Source organism: Convolutriloba macropyga, chromosome 8 (assembly GCF_964194025.1).
Source record: "Convolutriloba macropyga chromosome 8, txConMacr16.3, whole genome shotgun sequence".
Lineage (NCBI taxonomy): Eukaryota > Metazoa > Xenacoelomorpha > Acoela > Convolutidae > Convolutriloba > Convolutriloba macropyga.
The window spans coordinates 30,285,384-30,306,428 of record NC_134475.1 but is presented as its reverse complement, the minus strand read 5'-3'; the positions used below and the strand labels follow the sequence as shown (position 1 = coordinate 30,306,428).

General features: G+C 31.3%; 1 protein-coding gene across 1 annotated transcript in view; it reads left to right on the top strand.

Annotated features, from left to right (window-relative positions):
- LOC142344666 (copine-3-like) overlaps positions 1-21,045 on the top strand; it is a 125,573-nt gene that overhangs the window by 55,368 nt on the left and 49,160 nt on the right. The window contains exons 2-7 of the mRNA XM_075396502.1: positions 2,486-2,550; positions 2,855-2,895; positions 2,959-3,005; positions 6,063-6,166; positions 6,686-6,860; positions 7,001-7,101. Of these exons, the coding sequence (XP_075252617.1) occupies positions 2,492-2,550; positions 2,855-2,895; positions 2,959-3,005; positions 6,063-6,166; positions 6,686-6,860; positions 7,001-7,101 (527 nt within the window). The 5' untranslated portion in view covers positions 2,486-2,491. The remainder of the gene's footprint in view (positions 1-2,485; positions 2,551-2,854; positions 2,896-2,958; positions 3,006-6,062; positions 6,167-6,685; positions 6,861-7,000; positions 7,102-21,045) is intronic.

Here is a 21,045-nt window from a genome sequence, read left to right as displayed (position 1 = left end):
ATTAAAACATTACTTGCAACAATGTCAATGGTAGTTCAGTTCTACCTTTGTTTTTTGCAAACTTTTCAATTGGTTAAAGTTATGTCAAAATATAAACAATCGTTAAATTTTCATTTTAAAAAAATCGGAATTAGCTGTGTGAAAACAGAGGCACGAGCCTCATTCTGTTGCGCTGGTTTTAACGAGTAACGGATGTCCGTATGATGTAGACTTCGATCAGAGTTTGATCTGTAAGCATTGATATGACACCATTCAGTATAATGTTTTTGTCAGCGCATTTACAGAAATGAAGCGTTTCGGAATATGTTTGATCTCATTCAATTTGTGTTACTTTTTTCTGAAGCGGGAAATGTTTGTTGTTTTTCGACGTTGGCGGAAGAGGCATTAAATTTTTATAGCAACGTGTGCATACAATGTGGATTCCATTATATTACGCGTAAATTAAATTGATCTTTGAACTCTAACGTGTACTCAACGTTTTTTCAGCTTTAATCGGTAAGCTATGTTGATAGAAAAATCATTTTAGAATACCATAATTAATTGCTCTCAAACGAAGTTTGTAGCAATTATATTAGTCCTGTCGGTCTTTTTTTATGCGATTTTTCGCTTGACCGATTTTTCGTCTGACGCTTTTGACTTTTCGTCCTCAAAAACGGGATAAACAGGTAGCGCCCAGCGGGCATCAAGTGCTCTTAGAGCCTTTCAGCTCTGTTTCAGCTCAAATTGTTTTGGAGACGTATATTTATGGTGTGAAGAGCGGTTCTTAGAGGTTGAAACCCCCCTCCCCCACTATTGCCCCCTCACCCCCCCCCACCGCGCTGTTGCCCCCACCCGACTGTTGCCACCACCACCATCAGCAGCCCCCCATGGCTAGTTACTGACGAACAACCGCTCGCTAAAAATAAGCAAATTTATACAAATTTTCACAGTTTTTTTCAAGCTTTTTGAAAATTTTTGTCATTTTTGAAAAAGCTTTTGTCAAATTTTTGAGTTTTATCAACCCTAGATGTCACGGAACCCACTCTATGGTTTGATAATAGGTTACCGCACAGTTTCTAGTGGTAATAGAATAGTATCAACATTTTAACTTCGCAAATTTTTTGCAATCTTTTGAAAAAACTTGAAAATTTTTTCAAGTTTTTTGAAAATTTTTGTCGGTTTTTAAGTTTATCCAGCCTCAAGAGCCAAGGAGCCTCATCTAGGGTTTGATGATAGGTTACTGTATAGTTTCTAGACGTAATGAAATTTTTTCAAGATTTTAACATCACGATTTTTAGCATTTTTTTTTTGAGAAAATTAGCATTTTTTAAATTTTTTTAACATTTATGGTCATTATTCAAGATTTTTCGCCCTCAGGGTTCAGAAAACCTGCTTAAGGGTTTGATAATATGTGGCTCCATAGTTTTTAGTGGTAATGGAATGGTTTTCAACTTTTTATTATCACAAATTTTATCGATTTGTTTTTATAAAACTTGCAGTTTTTTCAAGTTTTTTGACAATTTTTGTCATTTTATAAGTTTATCTAGCCTCAAGAGCCAAGGAACATCATCTAGAGTTTGATAACAAGTTATTGTCTAGTTTCTCGATGCAATGGAGTGTTTTCAAAGATTTTAATATGTAACGAGTTATAGCATTTTTTTGAAATTTTTTGGCAATCTTCGTTTTTTTGAAATTGTCATGTTTTTAAGGGTTTTCCAGCCTCAGGAGCCAAGAAGCGTCATTCGAGGTTCGATACTAAGCTGCTGCTTAGTTTTTAGATTTAATGTAATTGTTATCATTATTTTAATGACTCGAATTTTAGATTTTTTGATAAATTTTAATTTGAAAAATTTTTGAAAAATTTTTATGTTCCAAGTGTATCGATATTTATGAGCCAGTCAAACTGTTTAGGGCTTGAGATTAACAACCATTACTGGCCAACGAAGTTTTTTAAGTCTTGCAGATGGGTTACATGACAAAAATCTGGAGACAAAAAATGTTTTTGGACATTTTCTTCACTGCGAAATGTGGAAACTTTTCTTTGGAATTTTGCACTTTCAGTTTTCTATATGATTTAGTTACTAACAAGGTTAGAAAATTTGAAGTTGTGGAGTCGAATCTCATCATGGAAAAAATTCCTAGCTATCTCTCTTGTTCTCTGTGTTGGCTGGCGTTTCTTTCCTTCTCCTTCTCGCTCACGTTTAATCTCTCTCTCTCTCTCTCTCTCTCTCTCTCTCTCTCGCTCTCTCTCTCTCTCTCTCCTTAATTCTTTTGTTGACGCCGGACTTCAGCGGCTGTTATGTGGCGTGATGTCATCGTCTATTACCCTAATCTCAGGCCCCTTCAATCAAGCTAGAGCTAACCTCACTAAACAGTGGCTAGGTACTGACGAAGCCAACCGCTCGCCCGTCGTTTGAGAGCAATTCGCCCGACGTTAGTCGGTTATGTTAATCCTTTTAGAAGTTTTTTAAATGAAAAAACGAATTGTTATTTGTCCATTTTTCAGATTACTATGCCGCCTGGTTCTTCTGATAATTTAAGCTCCCGCATTGAGCTTACAATTAAATGCAGGTTAGTCAATGATTTTACTTCACCTCAACTTGATGTAAATGCAACTAGTTTGGTATAAGAATTTCAATATCACAATTTTGATTTTCAGATGATCTAAGTGAATCTCAGTATTTATGTAACAATTTTCCAAAATGATAAATGGTCTTTTATCCGATTAAAAACGAAATGGATATAAAATTTTTTTGACAACTTTTTTCCGCAAAATTGACATTGGTTCAAAGAACGTGTTGTAATTACCCGAACAATAAGCTGTGTTCAGAATTTTGATAGTATAAAAATTTCGATTGTTTGTTTGTGGTTTTAGCTCTCTGAAGAACAAAGATATTGGATCAAAATCTGACCCAAGTTAGTGGTTTTATGGCTTTTCGAAAATCATCGTTTTGCGTACCACTGTTTCTTATGTTTTAGTGTGCATACTAACGCTGAAAAATGAAGATATTGGCAAATTTGAAGAGGTAAGTAACATTCAGTTTGTTGACATCGCTTTGGTCAACTTAATAAAGAGAAGTAATCATTTATTCCAATTGATACGGTTTTTTTTTCAACTGTTCATTTATTATTTTGTGCACTTACCCTACATTCCCATTTGCATGGTAATCTTTATCTGTTATTGGAATACACGTTTTCCTTTTTTTTAATTTAGTACGAGAAACTCTGTAAATGTTCAAATTTTAATGTGTCTCTTATAGGGTTAGTCGTTTTCTACCGGAGCTCTCTATTGTTTCGAAGGAGAATGTTTCGTCACGGTCGAAAACCATTCATGCCTGTTGAAAATGACATTTTTTGGTTAGATTTTCGCAAATGAAATTTCTGCAGCCTGATTGCTTTTTACACCTTTTTTGTTAATCAATTGTGGATATTTTCAGGTAAGGAAAGGTATATAAGATATGGATTCTTTTACTACTTTTGCTATACTGTGTATCTTGCGTGTTGTTTTTGGGAGACTCAACTCAATTAATGATGTTTGATGTCGGCATTAACGTAAGTTGTTGTGCTTGAAGACAAAAACGACACGTTTTAAGTTCCGTAGACCGTGTTGATTCCAAATAAAACCATTTCCTAATTGTTGTTAAGGCCATCAAGTTTAGAAGGTCAAAACCGATTTTGTTCGGTGTGCAGCATTAGTATGCAGGTTTGTTCGAAAACAGTGTTTTCGAACCGTTGTTTTTGCTCTGGCCCAATTTCTATTATTTGGCCAAAAAATTAAATGGATCTTAAGGATTAGAAATAAGCTTCAGCTCTACGTAGTGTTAGGATCTGACTAGATATTTTGATGATAGCGAATGATATCAACAATGTTTTTTGGTTTTTTAAGCTTTAATGTTAATAGCTTTTTAGTAATTATTTCTAGTCCTGTTCGCCTTTTTAAATGCAATTTGTCGTACAGTCAATTTTTTTGCCTCACAATTTGTACAATTAACAGAAACGGAATTGTATTGGGCTTCGGTCTTTTTACGACTCGAATAGGAGGATTGTTGGAGCGTCTTTTTTGTCAATAATATTTTGGAGTGTATTTAAAGCAAGATGTGAAAGTCAATGACGCACGTGGAAACTATTTTTTGTTCAAACGACTGATGAATTGAAAAGCAGAGAAAAGAAAGTGATTTTCCGTTCATGTCGGGTTTTTGTTTGAGAGCGAGAAAAGTAGGTAAAAAAAACTTCCGCTAAGCAGTTTTTTTTAATTTTTTCTTTTTCGATTAGTGGTTTTCTAAGCCAAACTAATAACTAGCTGTTCTGTTGGGATTCGTTTTGACCATCTTAATCATGTAGAAGAGTTTATGCAATCTTGCGTTTTGTTGTGCTTTCACAGTTTCATGCGCTTTTTTAACGTTTTTTTTGTAATTTTTTATGTTTGTAGTGTCTGGGCTTTTTGTTGTTTGGCATTAATTGTCGTGTTGGTTTTCGGGGCCTTTTGATTTAGTTAATATCAATTTAAACCGTTTTTTTAAGAAAATTGGCTAAGTTTAAGCAAATTTTGCATAATTTTTTTGTTTTTGAATTCTGTTATAACAATAACAGAATTCAAACTTTTTTTGCCTTTCAGAACTTTTTATCATTTTCAATTGTTTCAATAGGGTCGTTGCTAATATTGTTGTTCCTTATTGGATTTAGGAACTAAACGCATTGTATGGTTTTGAACAACATATTTTTCATAGATTAATCAGTTCTAACAGTTTTTTGTAGTTTATACTTTTAGCTCATGTTTTAAGTATGTTAAATTGTACTTCGAGTCAGTTCCGGAGACTCCCGGCAATGATTTTTAGAGATCTCTACACATTTTCATGGTCAAATTTGAGTCAAATTTGAGAAGTGATTTTGGTCACGCCGAAACAGGAAGTGGAGTGAGAAAGCGAGTGGTTATGCGGCGTAGCTTATTTTTGGTCCAATTTTACGATAGATTTAGAAAACGGTGTTTGAAAAGTTCGCTTTCTCGATTGTGATTTTTTGCTCTCATTCCGCAATTTGACTTTGATTTTTGCTTTTTTCAATTTTCTGATCCGGTTTTGGGGAGTGATTTTCCCAATCCATTTTTTGTCCCTTGTTGTTGTAGTCTTTTGTTAAGTCTATGAATTTTCTTTGAATCGTGTCAGGACTTTTCCTGCTACGTTTTTCACTTGTGACTTTTTGTGAGTTTTTGGGAAACTGAATAAATTGGCAAAACTCGATAGCGTTAAGTTGCTGAGAAGTTCTCTGGGAGCCTTAACAGTCTTCACGTGTGCTTGTCACGTCCGAAGTAGTTTCTGAGGAGACATTTTTATGGTGTGACGGCTAATCTTTTCATTTTTGGTCACCCATCTCAATTCCTCCCCTGTCCACCACTGCCCCCCCCACACACACACACACACACAAACACACACGCACGCGCGCACTAAACCCTTTCCTGAACATTCACTGTCCAAAGGGCAATATTAGGTGGCTTGGATACCTCAGGTTTGGTTTGTACTGGCTGGATGTTTTTCGTTCAATTTGAACCTGAAGTTGGTGTCTCTGTATTCTAGTAAAAAAAGTATTTTGAGTTGTTGTAGCTTTGCGTTTTGCCGTAGCGAGGGGCCAATTTACTACTTTTCACCTTTTGTTCTTTCTTTTGAAGCATTACAATTATGTTGATGATTGCTTCCTCATTTGCAATGCTATATGGGAACTTTTTCGACTACTAGTGATTCAGGAAAATTAATGGATTTTCCCATTCACTCCTTTTTGGCTGTGCTGTAGGTACGCGTAAACACGTCTATTTGATATCGCTTTTGTGTCTGCTTCTTTGATAACGTCAGCAGAGTTTTGTAGTATTCGTTGAACATCTTTGTAGACATCTAAAAATTCAAAAATTTTGGTGAGTTTTCAACATCGTACATAATCTTCTGCGTGCTGTCTTTCACAGTTTTCAGCCATCCGAAATTTTACTTAATGAGGTTATGGTGATAAATGTTAGTAGTCACTGGGACATGAACTATACTGTTTCTTCAGTTGCCTACATGTATGGGATTATTTGCCATGAGCTTGTTTGTTGTTAGATTGGTCGCACCGAGAGAGTGGAGAACAATTTGAATCCCGAGTTCACTACAAAACTGCTGGTTACTTACAAGTTCGAAACAAAGCAGATGCTCAAATTCAAAATGTGAGTATTTAAATGAATATGTCAGGGCAAAATTCGCGTAGTATCGAAATGTTGCATATTGCGATTTTCTTTGTTTAATAAATTAACTAAATTACGCGGTGTTTGTACGTTAAATTATTCTTACGTTAAATTTATTGCATCGCGTGTAGAAATATGGGTATTAAACAGAATGGGTTTTTCCACAGAATAAAACTACTAAAAGACATTTTCAAAATTGTCCCAAATGTAATGACAATTTGCCCATTAACAAAACAAAACTCATGGGCATCATTAGAAAAAATGACCTCTCTGGACCTGGGTGTTTTGTAAAACCCCTTTTGTTGAAAAAGTTGATATTGCGAATGTTTGAGGGTCAAAATTATAATTGAGTAGGGAACTGAATGCTGTACTAATTAAACGAATGGGTACTAATTGTACTGCCTGCTTTAACGGAGAGGGAATTAATTGTCTTCTCACCCTGTTAGAAACCAAAATGCTAAATTATTTTTTTTGAAATCTAAACCTACAAGCGTTATTTAGATATGACTGTGATGACTCCAAAAATGATCCGGACAAGGCTGACAAATTGGGTACTTTGACAGTGTCGGTTGCGGAGGTTGTTCAAGGAAGACTGAGAGGTGGTCGACCTCTGGCAAAATCTGGCGATTCTAATTCCAAAATTTACGTCACTGCCAGAGAAACAACGGATTGCAGGGTGTGTTCTGTTTTAAACTAGGAATCGTAAAACACTTCTAAAACTTCGAACAAGAGATTTATTTTAAAATTTTTAGTTTTTGGAAAGCTAGTTTATGCTAGTTAGTGCGCTTTCACATTTGAAATAAGTGAATGTTTTAGCAAAATTATGTGTTCAGCTTCATTGCACTTGGTTTGGACAACAAGGATTTCCTGGGAAAATCTGATCCATTTCTAGTCTTCCACCGAAAAGAGGGTGACGAGTAAGTTCATCATTGAAAACAGTCCTTTGAGTATAACTGCTCCTCCCGATAACCTATCATAATCCAGATAACTCACACTACTAAATTAAGGCAGTAATAAAACGAAGAACATGACGTAGGAGAGCAAGCAATGGATACGAGGAGAATTCAGATGGCCATAAATGTTGTAATTGAAGTCTAAAATTAAATAATGCATTTAATTCGAACCGCAATTAATATTAACTGCGTGAAATTCATTTCTTGAAAAGAACAATGAGGCTAGCAGTTTGTTCTAGCCCTCCACTAAAAATTAATCTAACGGAAAATAAATTTAGATATAACCTCACTCAAATTACTGGCGTTGACTGATACGTTCGAAGTTTTCACTAAAAAAGGCTGCGGGGATTCAGTACGATTTTTTAAGCAAACGCTCTTGAATGAAGTTTCAGGCAATTATTGTAAATGTGTGTGTCTTTTTATGCAACAATTTTGCATGACTGTTTTTCCGCTTTTGTCCTAGACCATTCTTTGACTTCTACTGAGCTTCACTTCTTGATTTTTGAATGATGTCAGTTGCTCTCATTGTTTGTTGCTATTATAAAGCGATTGTGAGCCGCTACACAATGACACAAAAAACCAGGCTAGCTTGTCATTACTTGACGTCGGAGCAATTAAGGCAATATCTAAAACAGAATCGAAAGAATAAACTCTAGTAATAACTCTAGTTATAACTCTAGTTATAAACTGTAGGGGAGATGTGAAAAAGAAAATAAACAAAACTTATGGTTCGCATCTGGGGACGCGATAGAACGCGAACAATTTGTGTTTATTACTAGAGTTAGGCTGGTATTTTTATTTCAATTTGTTTAACTCTAGTAATAAACACAAATTGTTCGCGTTCTATCACGTCCCCAGATGCGAACCATAAGTTTTGTTTATTTTCTTTTTCACATCTCCCCTACAATTTATAACAATATTATACTTATTTACATGCTCCTGGAACTGATTTTTAGTATGGCTGAATATATATCTATTTAAATAAACACACAACCTACATTTATCTCTACCAAATCTAAAGGACCTTATATGTTAACCATTTTTGCACATATTGCATGATATATATATATATATATATATATATATATATATATATATATATATCAGGATTAATATAATGTTTACATATATGATTGTATCTATCTTTTATGCTAATCATATCATAACATGTAAAACATTTATGCAGTTGCGATCTACATTTATCGCAACATACACGCCAAGTTTTATTTTTACAATTGTCACACTTCGAAGACATTTTATTTTATATATTTTTGAAATTCATTTTTTTAATATTTTCCCATAAGAAATGAATACCCCACGTCATGACGCCGTACAGTTTTGCATCGCCTGCAATCTGTTAATCAATTAAACGAAGCAGTTTATTAAACACACACTCACAAATGAACATATAAAACAATCAGAAGGCCATTTAAGTGATGAACTTGATGATGATGATGATGTTTGTGCTAATGCTATTAAAAAGGAAAAGGCTATAGATAATGCTGATACTATTACTAATACTAAAACTAATAATAAAGATGATACTGATACTATTACTAGAGATAAAGCTGTAGATAATGCTGATGGTGAAACATGGTCAAAGACCCATACTATTACTAAAGCTAATACTATTATTAAAGATAGTAATATTACTAAAGGTAATACTTATACTAATGATAATACTACTACCGAAGCTAAAACTAAAACTAATACTGATGATAATATCTATACTAGTTAAATATGAATGTAAAGAATATAATGAAGTATAGAGTAAAGAGTATTTAAAATAAAATAGCTCTTACTACACACTCATATAGTCATAATAGAAAATATCTAGAGAATAGTGAAAATTACGATATAAACTCTATTCAAAATATGAGCGAAATGTATATTACAGATAAGTATGAAAATTACATTATTGATATAGATGAAGCAAATAAATACTCACTAGACGAAATTAAAAACGTTACCAGCTTAGACCCCTTAAGAGTTTTAAATATAAGATGGTAAAGTAGAGCTTTTTAAACCAGCCCTTGATTTTGATAAAGATAGAAAAGATGTGAGAATGGTAATTTGGGAAGGGTCACCTATGACTGAACATTGTGCTCGAATTAAAAATATAGAAAAATTGAGAGAAAGACTAATTAACAGCCTTTTTAAATACTTTCATTGTAATAGATGTACATATTGATTTACCTCTTTAGTTAAGTACATTAATCATGATTGTAGCCACACATTTAAACCAGAGATTGTTTTTTTCTAAGAAGAAACATATTACATTTATAAATGAACATAAACGACAGGAAATAAAAAATATAAATGCCGATAGACTGTTGTGTTGTTGATATTAGTCCAGCTAAAGCTAAAACCCAAAACTATGTAATAGCCGATCACATACCAGTAGGAGTGGGTTAAAAGTTTAATGGTAATTTCAACTATAGTCAAAACTGTATCAAAAGATTTACTACTGATCTACTAACTATTGAGACTGAGCTTAATTTCAAGCGTAACAAACAAATGCTTTTAAATACAGAAGACCCGCCTGTATCATATATAATCTATAATATAAACAAAACTTCATCCCCGTTATATATCATATTGGTAGTGGCTATGATTTCAATCTATTATATAGTGGAGTCTTTAGAATCATACAATGAAGTTTTGGGTAATCTAAAAATAGAAAACTTCAACAATGAAGTTTTGGGTAATCTAAAAATAGAAAACTTCAAATCTTCTCTATCTAATAAATTACCAACAAAAAAAGTAGATATCTTTAATAATGAAAATTGTCATAACACTGGTAAAGGTTTGAATATAGCGTATTTTCAAATTGATGTGGAAATATTACTGTTGTATGAATGATTATGTCGCTCTTGACTTGAAAGAATGCGGCTTCAATTCCCTACACTATGTAAGTCTCCCTGGCTACAGTTATGATTTTTGGTTAATTATGAGTGGCTTCTCATTAGATACAATACAAGATAAACAAATGCTAGATGATTTTCTTGAAGCAAAGAGAGGTGGTCTATGTGGTATAATGACTGATAGATTTATTAATAGTAGTAATAATAACAGAAACATCTTGTACATAGACGTTGATAATCTATATGGTTGGGCAATGATGCAAAAAATACATTATAAGGACTTTAGGTACTCTACTACATCTCTAGATGATATATTAAATACTACGGATGATAGTGATCATGGTTATCATACATTTTGCAATGTTGATTACAATGATATATGTTAAGATCAAACAGTGCAACTAGCAGTAATGCCTAATAAAAGAAAGATAAATGATAATGAATTGGGCTGTTGACAAAGAGAAAAAGGTAGAGCAAGAACAGAGAAACTAATTTTAGAACAAAAAAATGAAATAGAGTATATGGTTTATTATAGGATGTTAAAGTCTTATGTTAAGATTGGATAAAATTTACTTAAATATATAGAGTAATCAAATTCAAGGAAGATTATATGTGTAGAGACTATGTTCAAAACAATAACAACAAGCGAGCAACAGCTAAAACTGAAGATGAAAAGGATGTAAGGAGATTAATGAACAACTCATTATATGGATGAATGTGCATGAGTCCTCTACATTTCATGCAAACTAAGTTTTTACATGGAGAAAAGATAATGAAAAGTGTAAGTAAACCCACTTCTAAAAATATATCCAGATATAAGGATTTTACCCAAATTGAATATAAAAAGAAAAAATAGAATATGATTCACCAATATATGTAGGCGTCACTATATTGAAATTGAGTAAATTACATATGTTTGATGCATTCTATGATATTCTACAATCATCACTTAAAGATTTACATCTACATTATATGCATACCGATAGTTTTGTACTCTGAAGGTTAAAGTGATGACATGCAAATGGTATTAAGTAATAAAGATAAAGATAGAAAAGATGTGAGAATGGTAATTTGGGAAGGGTCACCTATGACTGAACATTGTGCTCGAATTAAAAATATAGAAAAATTGAGAGAAAGACTAATTAACAGCCTTTTTAAATACTTTCATTGTAATAGATGTACATATTGATTTACCTCTTTAGTTAAGTACATTAATCATGATTGTAGCCACACATTTAAACCAGAGATTGTTTTTTTCTAAGAAGAAACATATTACATTTATAAATGAACATAAACGACAGGAAATAAAAAATATAAATGCCGATAGACTGTTGTGTTGTTGATATTAGTCCAGCTAAAGCTAAAACCCAAAACTATGTAATAGCCGATCACATACCAGTAGGAGTGGGTTAAAAGTTTAATGGTAATTTCAACTATAGTCAAAACTGTATCAAAAGATTTACTACTGATCTACTAACTATTGAGACTGAGCTTAATTTCAAGCGTAACAAACAAATGCTTTTAAATACAGAAGACCCGCCTGTATCATATATAATCTATAATATAAACAAAACTTCATCCCCGTTATATATCATATTGGTAGTGGCTATGATTTCAATCTATTATATAGTGGAGTCTTTAGAATCATACAATGAAGTTTTGGGTAATCTAAAAATAGAAAACTTCAACAATGAAGTTTTGGGTAATCTAAAAATAGAAAACTTCAAATCTTCTCTATCTAATAAATTACCAACAAAAAAAGTAGATATCTTTAATAATGAAAATTGTCATAACACTGGTAAAGGTTTGAATATAGCGTATTTTCAAATTGATGTTGAAATATTACTGTTGTATGAATGATTATGTCGCTCTTGACTTGAAAGAATGCGGCTTCAATTCCCTACACTATGTAAGTCTCCCTGGCTACAGTTATGATTTTTGGTTAATTATGAGTGGCTTCTCATTAGATACAATACAAGATAAACAAATGCTAGATGATTTTCTTGAAGCAAAGAGAGGTGGTCTATGTGGTATAATGACTGATAGATTTATTAATAGTAGTAATAATAACAGAAACATCTTGTACATAGACGTTGATAATCTATATGGTTGGGCAATGATGCAAAAAATACATTATAAGGACTTTAGGTACTCTACTACATCTCTAGATGATATATTAAATACTACGGATGATAGTGATCATGGTTATCATACATTTTGCAATGTTGATTACAATGATATATGTTAAGATCAAACAGTGCAACTAGCAGTAATGCCTAATAAAAGAAAGATAAATGATAATGAATTGGGCTGTTGACAAAGAGAAAAAGGTAGAGCAAGAACAGAGAAACTAATTTTAGAACAAAAAAATGAAACAGAGTATATGGTTTATTATAGGATGTTAAAGTCTTATGTTAAGATTGGATAAAATTTACTTAAATATATAGAGTAATCAAATTCAAGGAAGATTATATGTGTAGAGACTATGTTCAAAACAATAACAACAAGCGAGCAACAGCTAAAACTGAAGATGAAAAGGATGTAAGGAGATTAATGAACAACTCATTATATGGATGAATGTGCATGAGTCCTCTACATTTCATGCAAACTAAGTTTTTACATGGAGAAAAGATAATGAAAAGTGTAAGTAAACCCACTTCTAAAAATATATCCAGATATAAGGATTTTACCCAAATTGAATATAAAAAGAAAAAATAGAATATGATTCACCAATATATGTAGGCGTCACTATATTGAAATTGAGTAAATTACATATGTTTGATGCATTCTATGATATTCTACAATCATCACTTAAAGATTTACATCTACATTATATGCATACCGATAGTTTTGTACTCTGAAGGTTAAAGTGATGACATGCAAATGGTATTAAGTAATAGAGATATAACAATCAAAACTAATAATAAAGTCGCAGGTCAATTCAAGCATGAATTTGGAAGTAAAATCATAGATGAGTTTTTAACTCTATCACCTAAGACATATAGCTTTAAACATTATAATGCTAATGAGAAAAGAATAATAAAATGTAAGAGTGCTAAACATATTATAATGCCCTAATATATAACATAGAGAGAACTGTAGAGGAATGTAGAATACAAAAAATAGGAGATAATACGACAACAACAAAAACAATTAAGACTAGTTTAAACTCTTTTATTATACAAGATTTTATGTAAATAGTATTAAAAGCTATCCTCATGATGAAAACCTCTGTCTATACAAAACAGATCAATTGAAAAAAATTGATAATGCACCACATGAGCCATTACTAAAACTAGATCTAGACAAAGACAAGGATCTAGTAATTAATTATATTAAAGAGCTATTTTTTAATGAACCACGTGAACTAATTCTTGCTGCTGTTGCTCTATATAATGATTTTCCATAATTATTGATAACATAAAAATGGGTAAACTGGAAACACTAATAGAACTAAATAGATTGGAAAAAGAAAACAGAAGAAACAGATTAGAAGAGAAATTAGGAAAACATGAATACTATGGTGAGATTGAAGAGCTAGTTGATCCTCTTTTTAAAAATATAAATTCTAAAAGTGTGCAGAATTTAGCGTGAACAGGTAAACAAACACTAATGGCAATAAATTGGTAAAATTGAGAGTAAGATAAACAAACTATAGCGATCACTGGAACTGCTTTGCAGATCGGCAAAGCTGCTTCGCGGTTGGCAGAGAATGAAAGAAGTTCAACACTAAAGGAACTAGAAACTCAAGAAGATCCGCTAGTTACAATTGATACAGACACAGCTAACATTCTTCATTTAATAGGTGCCCAATCTAATCCACAATTACAGTTACATATCAAGAATATAGCTAAAGGTAATATGGAATGAATGGTTTTAATGTAACTAGAGCAGGATGCCTGTTCAGTTGGGGATAATATATTTGAACTTTCAGATGACTTTATTAAGTTTCTTTCTAATCTAGTTATAAAATATGAGGACTTCGAGGATGAAGATGATTAAAAAAACTTAAAAAGTTTCCTACGGGATATTAGATATGATACAGGAATAGGTGATAAGAATGGATATGGTACAGGAATAGGTGTATAGAGCTAAAGAAGTATTCAGAACAATAAATGATTAAATTTATTAACTTATTAAGTTTATATGTTATTAAGTTTATATGATGAAATGTTAAGTATATCTAAACAACTACTATCTATGAATCTTATTAAGAGCAGCTAGATAATTTTTAAATTATGGGAAAAAAGCTAAGCCACAACGACATTGATTGATCATGACAAAATTAGAACAAATACAACTATTAGCTAAAGAAGTATTTAGTCCAATAACAGAGTTTAAAAGAGACAGAATAATACACTTATATAAAGGTGAAGCATATTCAGCCGATTTGATTGATAAATGATCTTTAATATTTAGTAATAATAACAGAAACAGCTGGCACATAGACGCTAATGATGCAAAAGTATGGCTGGGCAATGATGCAAAAGTAACCTTATAAGGACTTCAAGTACTCTACCACATCTCTAGATGATATATTAAATACTCCAGATGATAGTGATCACGGTTATTATATAATTTGCGATTTTGATTACAATGATATTTTTAAGATAAAACAGTGCAATTAGCACTAATGCCTCATAAAAGAAAGATAAATGACAATGAATTGGGCTGTAGACAACGAGAAAAAGGTAGAGCGAGATCAGAGAAACTAATTTTAGACCAAAAAAATGAAACAGTGTATATGGTTCATTATAGGATGTTAAGTTGGGGTAAAATTTACTTAAATACATAGAGTAATCAAATTTAAGCAAGATTATATGTGTAGAGACTATATTCAAAACAATACCAACAAGCGAGCAACAGCTAAAACTGAAGATGAAAAGGATGTAAGGAGATTAATGAACAACTCATTATATGGATGAATGTGCATGAATCCTCTACATTTCATGCAAACTAAGTTTTTACATGGAGAAAAGATAATGAAAAATGCAAGTAAACCCACTTCTAAATATATAACTAGATATAAGGATTATGCCCAACAAAAAATGTACAACGGAAAAAAATATGATTCACCAATATATGTAGGCGTCACTATAACAGAATTAAGTAAATTACATATGTTTGATGCATTCTATGATATTCTACAATCATCAGTTAAAGATTTACAATTACATTATATGGACACCGATAGTTTTGTACTAAGTTTCTCTGAAGGTAAAGTTGATGACATGCATTTGGTATCAAGTAATTTAGATATACCAATCAAAACTAAAAATAAAGTCCTGGAAAAATTCGAGCTTGAATTTGGAAGTAAAATCATAAATGAGTTCATAACTTTATCAACTAAGACCTATAGCTTTTAACATTATAACGCTAAAGAGAAAGGAATGAAGAAATGTAATAGCGCTGAACATGAATAGTATTATAACACCTAATATATAACACAGATAGAACTGTATAGGAATGTAGAATATAAAAATAGGAGATAATATGACAACAAAAACAAGTAAGACTAGTTTAAACTCTTTCGATGATAAAAGAATTTATGTAAGTAGTATTAAAAGCTATCCTCATGACGAAAACCTCTGTCTATACAAAACAGATCAATTGAAAAAAATTGATAATGCACCACATGAGCTATTACTAAAACTAGATCTAGACAAAGACAAGGACCTAGCAATTATTTATATTAAAGAGCTATTTTTTAATGAACCACGTGAAATAATTCTTGCTGCTATTACTCCATATAATGATTTTCCATAATAATTGATAACATAAAAATTGGTAAACTAGAAACACTAATAGAACTAAATAGATTGGAAAAAGAAAACAGAAGAAACAGATTAGAAGAGAAATTAGGAAAACATGAATACTATGGTGAGATAGAAGAGCTAGTTGATCCTGTTTTTAAAAATATAAATTCTAAAAGTGTGCAGATTTTAGCGTGAACAGGTAAACAAACACTAATGATAATAAATTGGTAAAATTGAGAGTAAGATAAACAAACTATAGCGATCACTGGAACTGCTTTGCAGATCGGCAAAGCTGCTTCGCGGTTGGCAGAGAATGAAAGGAGTTCAACAATAAGGGAACTAGAAACTCAAGAAGAGCCGCTAGTTACAATTGATACAGAAACAGCTAACATTCTTCATTTAATAGGTGCCCAATCTAATCCACAATTACAGTTACATATCAAGAATATAGCTAAAGGGAATATGAAATGAATGGTTTCAATGTAACTAGAGCAGGATGCCTGTTCAGTTGGGGATAATATATTTGAACTTTCAGATGACTTTATTAAGTTTCTTTCTAATCTAGTTATAAAATATGAGGACTTCGAGGATGAAGGTAATTAAAAAAACATAAAAAGTTTCCTACGGGATATTAGATATGATACAGGAATAGGTGATAAGAAAAGTAAATGATTCAGAACAATAAAACGCTTATATGAGATGAGAGGGCGATATATATCTGCTAGAAGTCTTGTAGACCCCAACAATTTAATAGAAAGACCAGAACTACTTATACTAGAAACAAAAGCCGGTCATGATGGTTTATATGATGAAATGTTAAATATATCTAAACAACTACTATCTATGAATCTTATTAAGAGCAGCTAGATAATTTTTAAATTATGGGAAAAAAGCTAAGCCACAACGACATTGATTGATCATGACAAAATTAGAACAAATACAACTATTACCTAAAGAAGTATTTAGTCCAATAACAGAGTTTAAAAGAGACAGAATAATACACTTATATAAAGATGAAACTTATTCAGCCGATTTGATTGATAAATGATCTTTAATTTTAGTAATATTAACAGAAACAGCTGGCACATAGACGCTAATGATCTATATGGCTAGGCAATGATGCAAAAGTAACCTTATAAGGAGTTCAAGTACTCTATCACATCTCTAGATGATATATTAAATACTCCAGATGATAGTGATCACGGTTATTATATAATTTTTGATTTTGATTACAATGATATTTTTAAGATAAAACAGTGCAATTAGCACTAATGCCTCATAAAAGAAAGATAAATGACAATGAATTGGGCTGTAGACAACGAGAAAAGGGTAGAGCCAGATCAGAGAAACTAATTTTAGACCAAAAAAATGAAACAGAGTATATGGTTCATTATAGGATGTTAAGTTGGGGTAAAATTTACTTAAATACATAGAGTAATCAAATTTAAGCAAGATTATATGTGTAGAGACTATATTCAAAACAATACCAACAAGCGAGCAACAGCTAAAACTGAAGATGAAAAGGATGTAAGGAGATTAATGAACAACTCATTATATGGATGAATGTGCATGTCTCCTCTACATTTCATGCAAACTAAGTTTTTACATGGAGAAATGATAATGAAAAATGCAGGTAAACCCACTTCTAAATATATAACTAGATATAAGGATTATGCCCAACAAAAATGTACAACGGAAAAAAATATGATTCACCAATATATGTAGGCGTCACTATAACAGAATTAAGTAAATTACATATGTTTGATGCATTCTATGATATTCTACAATCATCACTTAAAGATTTACAATTACATTATATGGATACCGATAGTTTTGTACTAAGTTTCTCTGAAGGTAAAGTTGATGACATGCATTTGGTATCAAGTAATTTAGATATACCAATCAAAACTAATAATAAAGTCCTGGAAAAATTCAAGCTTGAATTTGGAAGTAAAATCATAAATGAGTTCATAATTTTATCAACTAAGACCTATAGCTTTTAACATTATAACGCTAAAGAGAAAGGAATGAAGAAATGTAATAGCGCTGAACATGAATAGTATTATAACACCTAATATATAACACAGAGAGAACTGTATAGGAATGTAGAATATAAAAAATAGGAGATAATATGACAACAACAAAAACAAGTAAGACTAGTTTAAACTCTTTCGATGATTAAAGATTTTATGTAAATAATATTAAAAGCTTTCCTCATGTTGAAAGCCTCTATCTATTCAAAAGAGATCTATTGAATAAAATTAATACCGCACCACATGAGTTATTAATAAAACTAGATAAAGAGAAAGACCTAGCAATTAATAATATTGAACAGCTAACTTTTAATCAACCACTTCTTGCTCATATTTTTCTATATAATGATTCAACATAATTTTTTTAAAAATAAAAATGGGTAAACTAGAAACACTAATAGAGCTAAATAGGTAAGAAAAAGAAAACAGAAAAAGCAAATTAGAAGAGAAATTAAGAAAACAAGAATACTATGGGGAGATAGACGAGCTGTTTGATCCCCTAACCAAAACTTTAAAATGCTAACAGTGAGCAGAATTTAGCATTGAGTAAACAAACACTAAGAGCAATAAATTGGCAAACTCTAGTGAGTTAGGTGAGCAATCTAGAGCGATCACTGAGACTGCTTTGCAGATCGGCCAAGCCTCTTTGCGGATGGCAGAGGTTGAAATAAGTTCAACACTAAAGGAACTAGAAACTCAAGAAGATCCGCTAGTTACAATTGATACAGACACAGCTAACATTCTTCTTTTAATAGGTGCCCAATCTAATCCACAATTATAGTTACATATCAAGAATATAGCTAATAGGGAATATGAAATAAATGGTGTTAATTTAACTCTTGAGCAGGATGCCTTCTTTAGTTGGGGATTATGTATTTGATGTCAAGATATAAAGTATGAGGACATCGATGATGAAGATGATGAAAAAAAAAATTATAATCTTTCTACGGTATATTAGATATGATACAGGGAAGATGATAAGAAAAGTAGAAGATTCAAAACGATAAAACGCTTATTTGAGATGAGAGTGTGGGATATTTTTCTAGAGGTCTTTTAGACCCCAACAATTTAATAGAAAGGCCAGAACTACTTAGAAACAAAAGCTGGTAATGATGGTTTATATGTTGAAATGTTAAATATCTCTAAACAACTACTATCTATGAATATTGTTATTCAAGAGGAGCTAGATAATTTTTAATTTATGTTAAATAGGCTGAGCCACAACGACATTGATTGATCATGGTAAAATTAGAACAACAAAAACAACTATTAGCTAAAGAAGTATTTAGTCCAATAATAACAAGGTTTAAAAGAGGAAGAATAATACACTTATATGAAGATGAAACATGGTCAGGTGATTTGATTGATAAATCATCTTTAAGTAAATATAATGGTAAATCAATGGTGAAATAATAGAAGGTAAGTTTTGTGATCAGGAATTATTAAAATCTGACTTTGATTTTGAGTCTAATAAAAAAAGTTCTGAATCATTTAATATAGTTCTTATTGTAAACAAATACCAAGACGACAAGAAACAGATTCAACCAAGCGAAACATCAATCAGTAATAACCATGATTCTATCAACAATTAGGGCCCGCCAATTATTCTTAGCAGATAATGATAACATTGACATGAAAGATACCTAAAAAATTACAAATGTACACCCTCCCAGAGATGAAGAAGATGTTAATAAAGAGTATCGTGACAGTAATCTATTATCAACCAATAATAAGGTAGAAATTTTAAGTTAAAACAAAACTGAATTAACAACAGGTGAGTTTGATAAAGTTACAACTAAAACATTACAAGTAAATAACACACAAGTCAATGATAAACTAATTAATGATTTTAATAAATCAGCAATTTAAGTTTGAAGTACCTTAACTGTATCCTACCGCTAAAGCCTGGGCTAACAATAATTGATCAGAGCAATACATAAAGATAAAATCCTAGCTAACAATAAATTTAATAATGATATTAATATTATAAAAGATATTGATAGCATTATCATCTATAGCGACAACAGCAACAAAAACATCCATTGCATCAACTGGTTTAGGTATACCTTATTCTATACCAACAGCTTTTGCTACTGCCACTGTATGTGGTTCAATGTCAAAAGCAGTTAACACTAAAATAAGAAATAAAATTATGAAGTTTTCTCAAATGTATATTTATCTAAACAATTCAGCGATAAATTTAATGAGCCTTACTTTATGTCAATAATGTGATAGATAATGATGAATATAATGAGTTATTTAAAATATATGAAGATTATAAGGAAAACAAGAAAATAAAGTTCAATATTTTTCAACTGAAATTAGTAGTGTTTAGTAATAATAGTATATTTAGTAATGATAATTTTAGTTTAACTATTCAATGGTGAAGATGACACTATGATCATAGTCGTAGCTAGAGCTAAAGTTAAACCCAGATTAATAGCAATAATTAAAGCTAAAGCTATATAATGAATTAGTTGAAGTATATGAAGATAATGAGAAAAATCAGAAATTAAAATTAAATATTTTTAAAAACTAAAGTTAGTTGTGTTTAGTAATAATGATATATTTATTAATAATAATATTAGTTTTATTGTTCATAGATAGCCATAGTTATAGTCATAGCTATATTTACAGTCATAGGCATATTCTAAGTCATAGCTATATTTGTAGTCATAGCTATAGTTATATAAAACGCTTATTTGAGATGAGAGAGTGGGATATCTTTCTAGAGGTCTTTTAGACCCCAACAATTTAATAGAAAGGCCAGAACTAATTAGAAACAAAAGCTGGTCATGATGGTTTATATGATGAAATGTTAAATATCTCTAAACAACTACTATCTATGAATATTGTTAGTCAAGAGGAGCTAGATAATTTTTAATTTATGTTAAATAGGCTGTGAGCCACAACGACATTGATTGATCATGGTAAAATTAGAACAACAAAAACAACTATTAGCTAAAGAAGTTTTTAGTCCAATAATAACAAGGTTTAAAAGAGGAAGAATAATACACTTATATGAAGATGAAACATGGTCAGGTGATTTGATTGATAAATCATCTTTAAGTAAATATAATGGTAAATCAATGGTGAAATGATAGAAGGTAAGTATTGTGATCAGGAATTATTAAAATCTGACTTTGATTTTGAGTCTAATAAAAAAGTTCTGAATCATTAAATATAGTTCTTATTGTAAACAAATACAAAGATGACAAGAAACAGATTCAACCAAGCGAAACATCAATCAGTAAT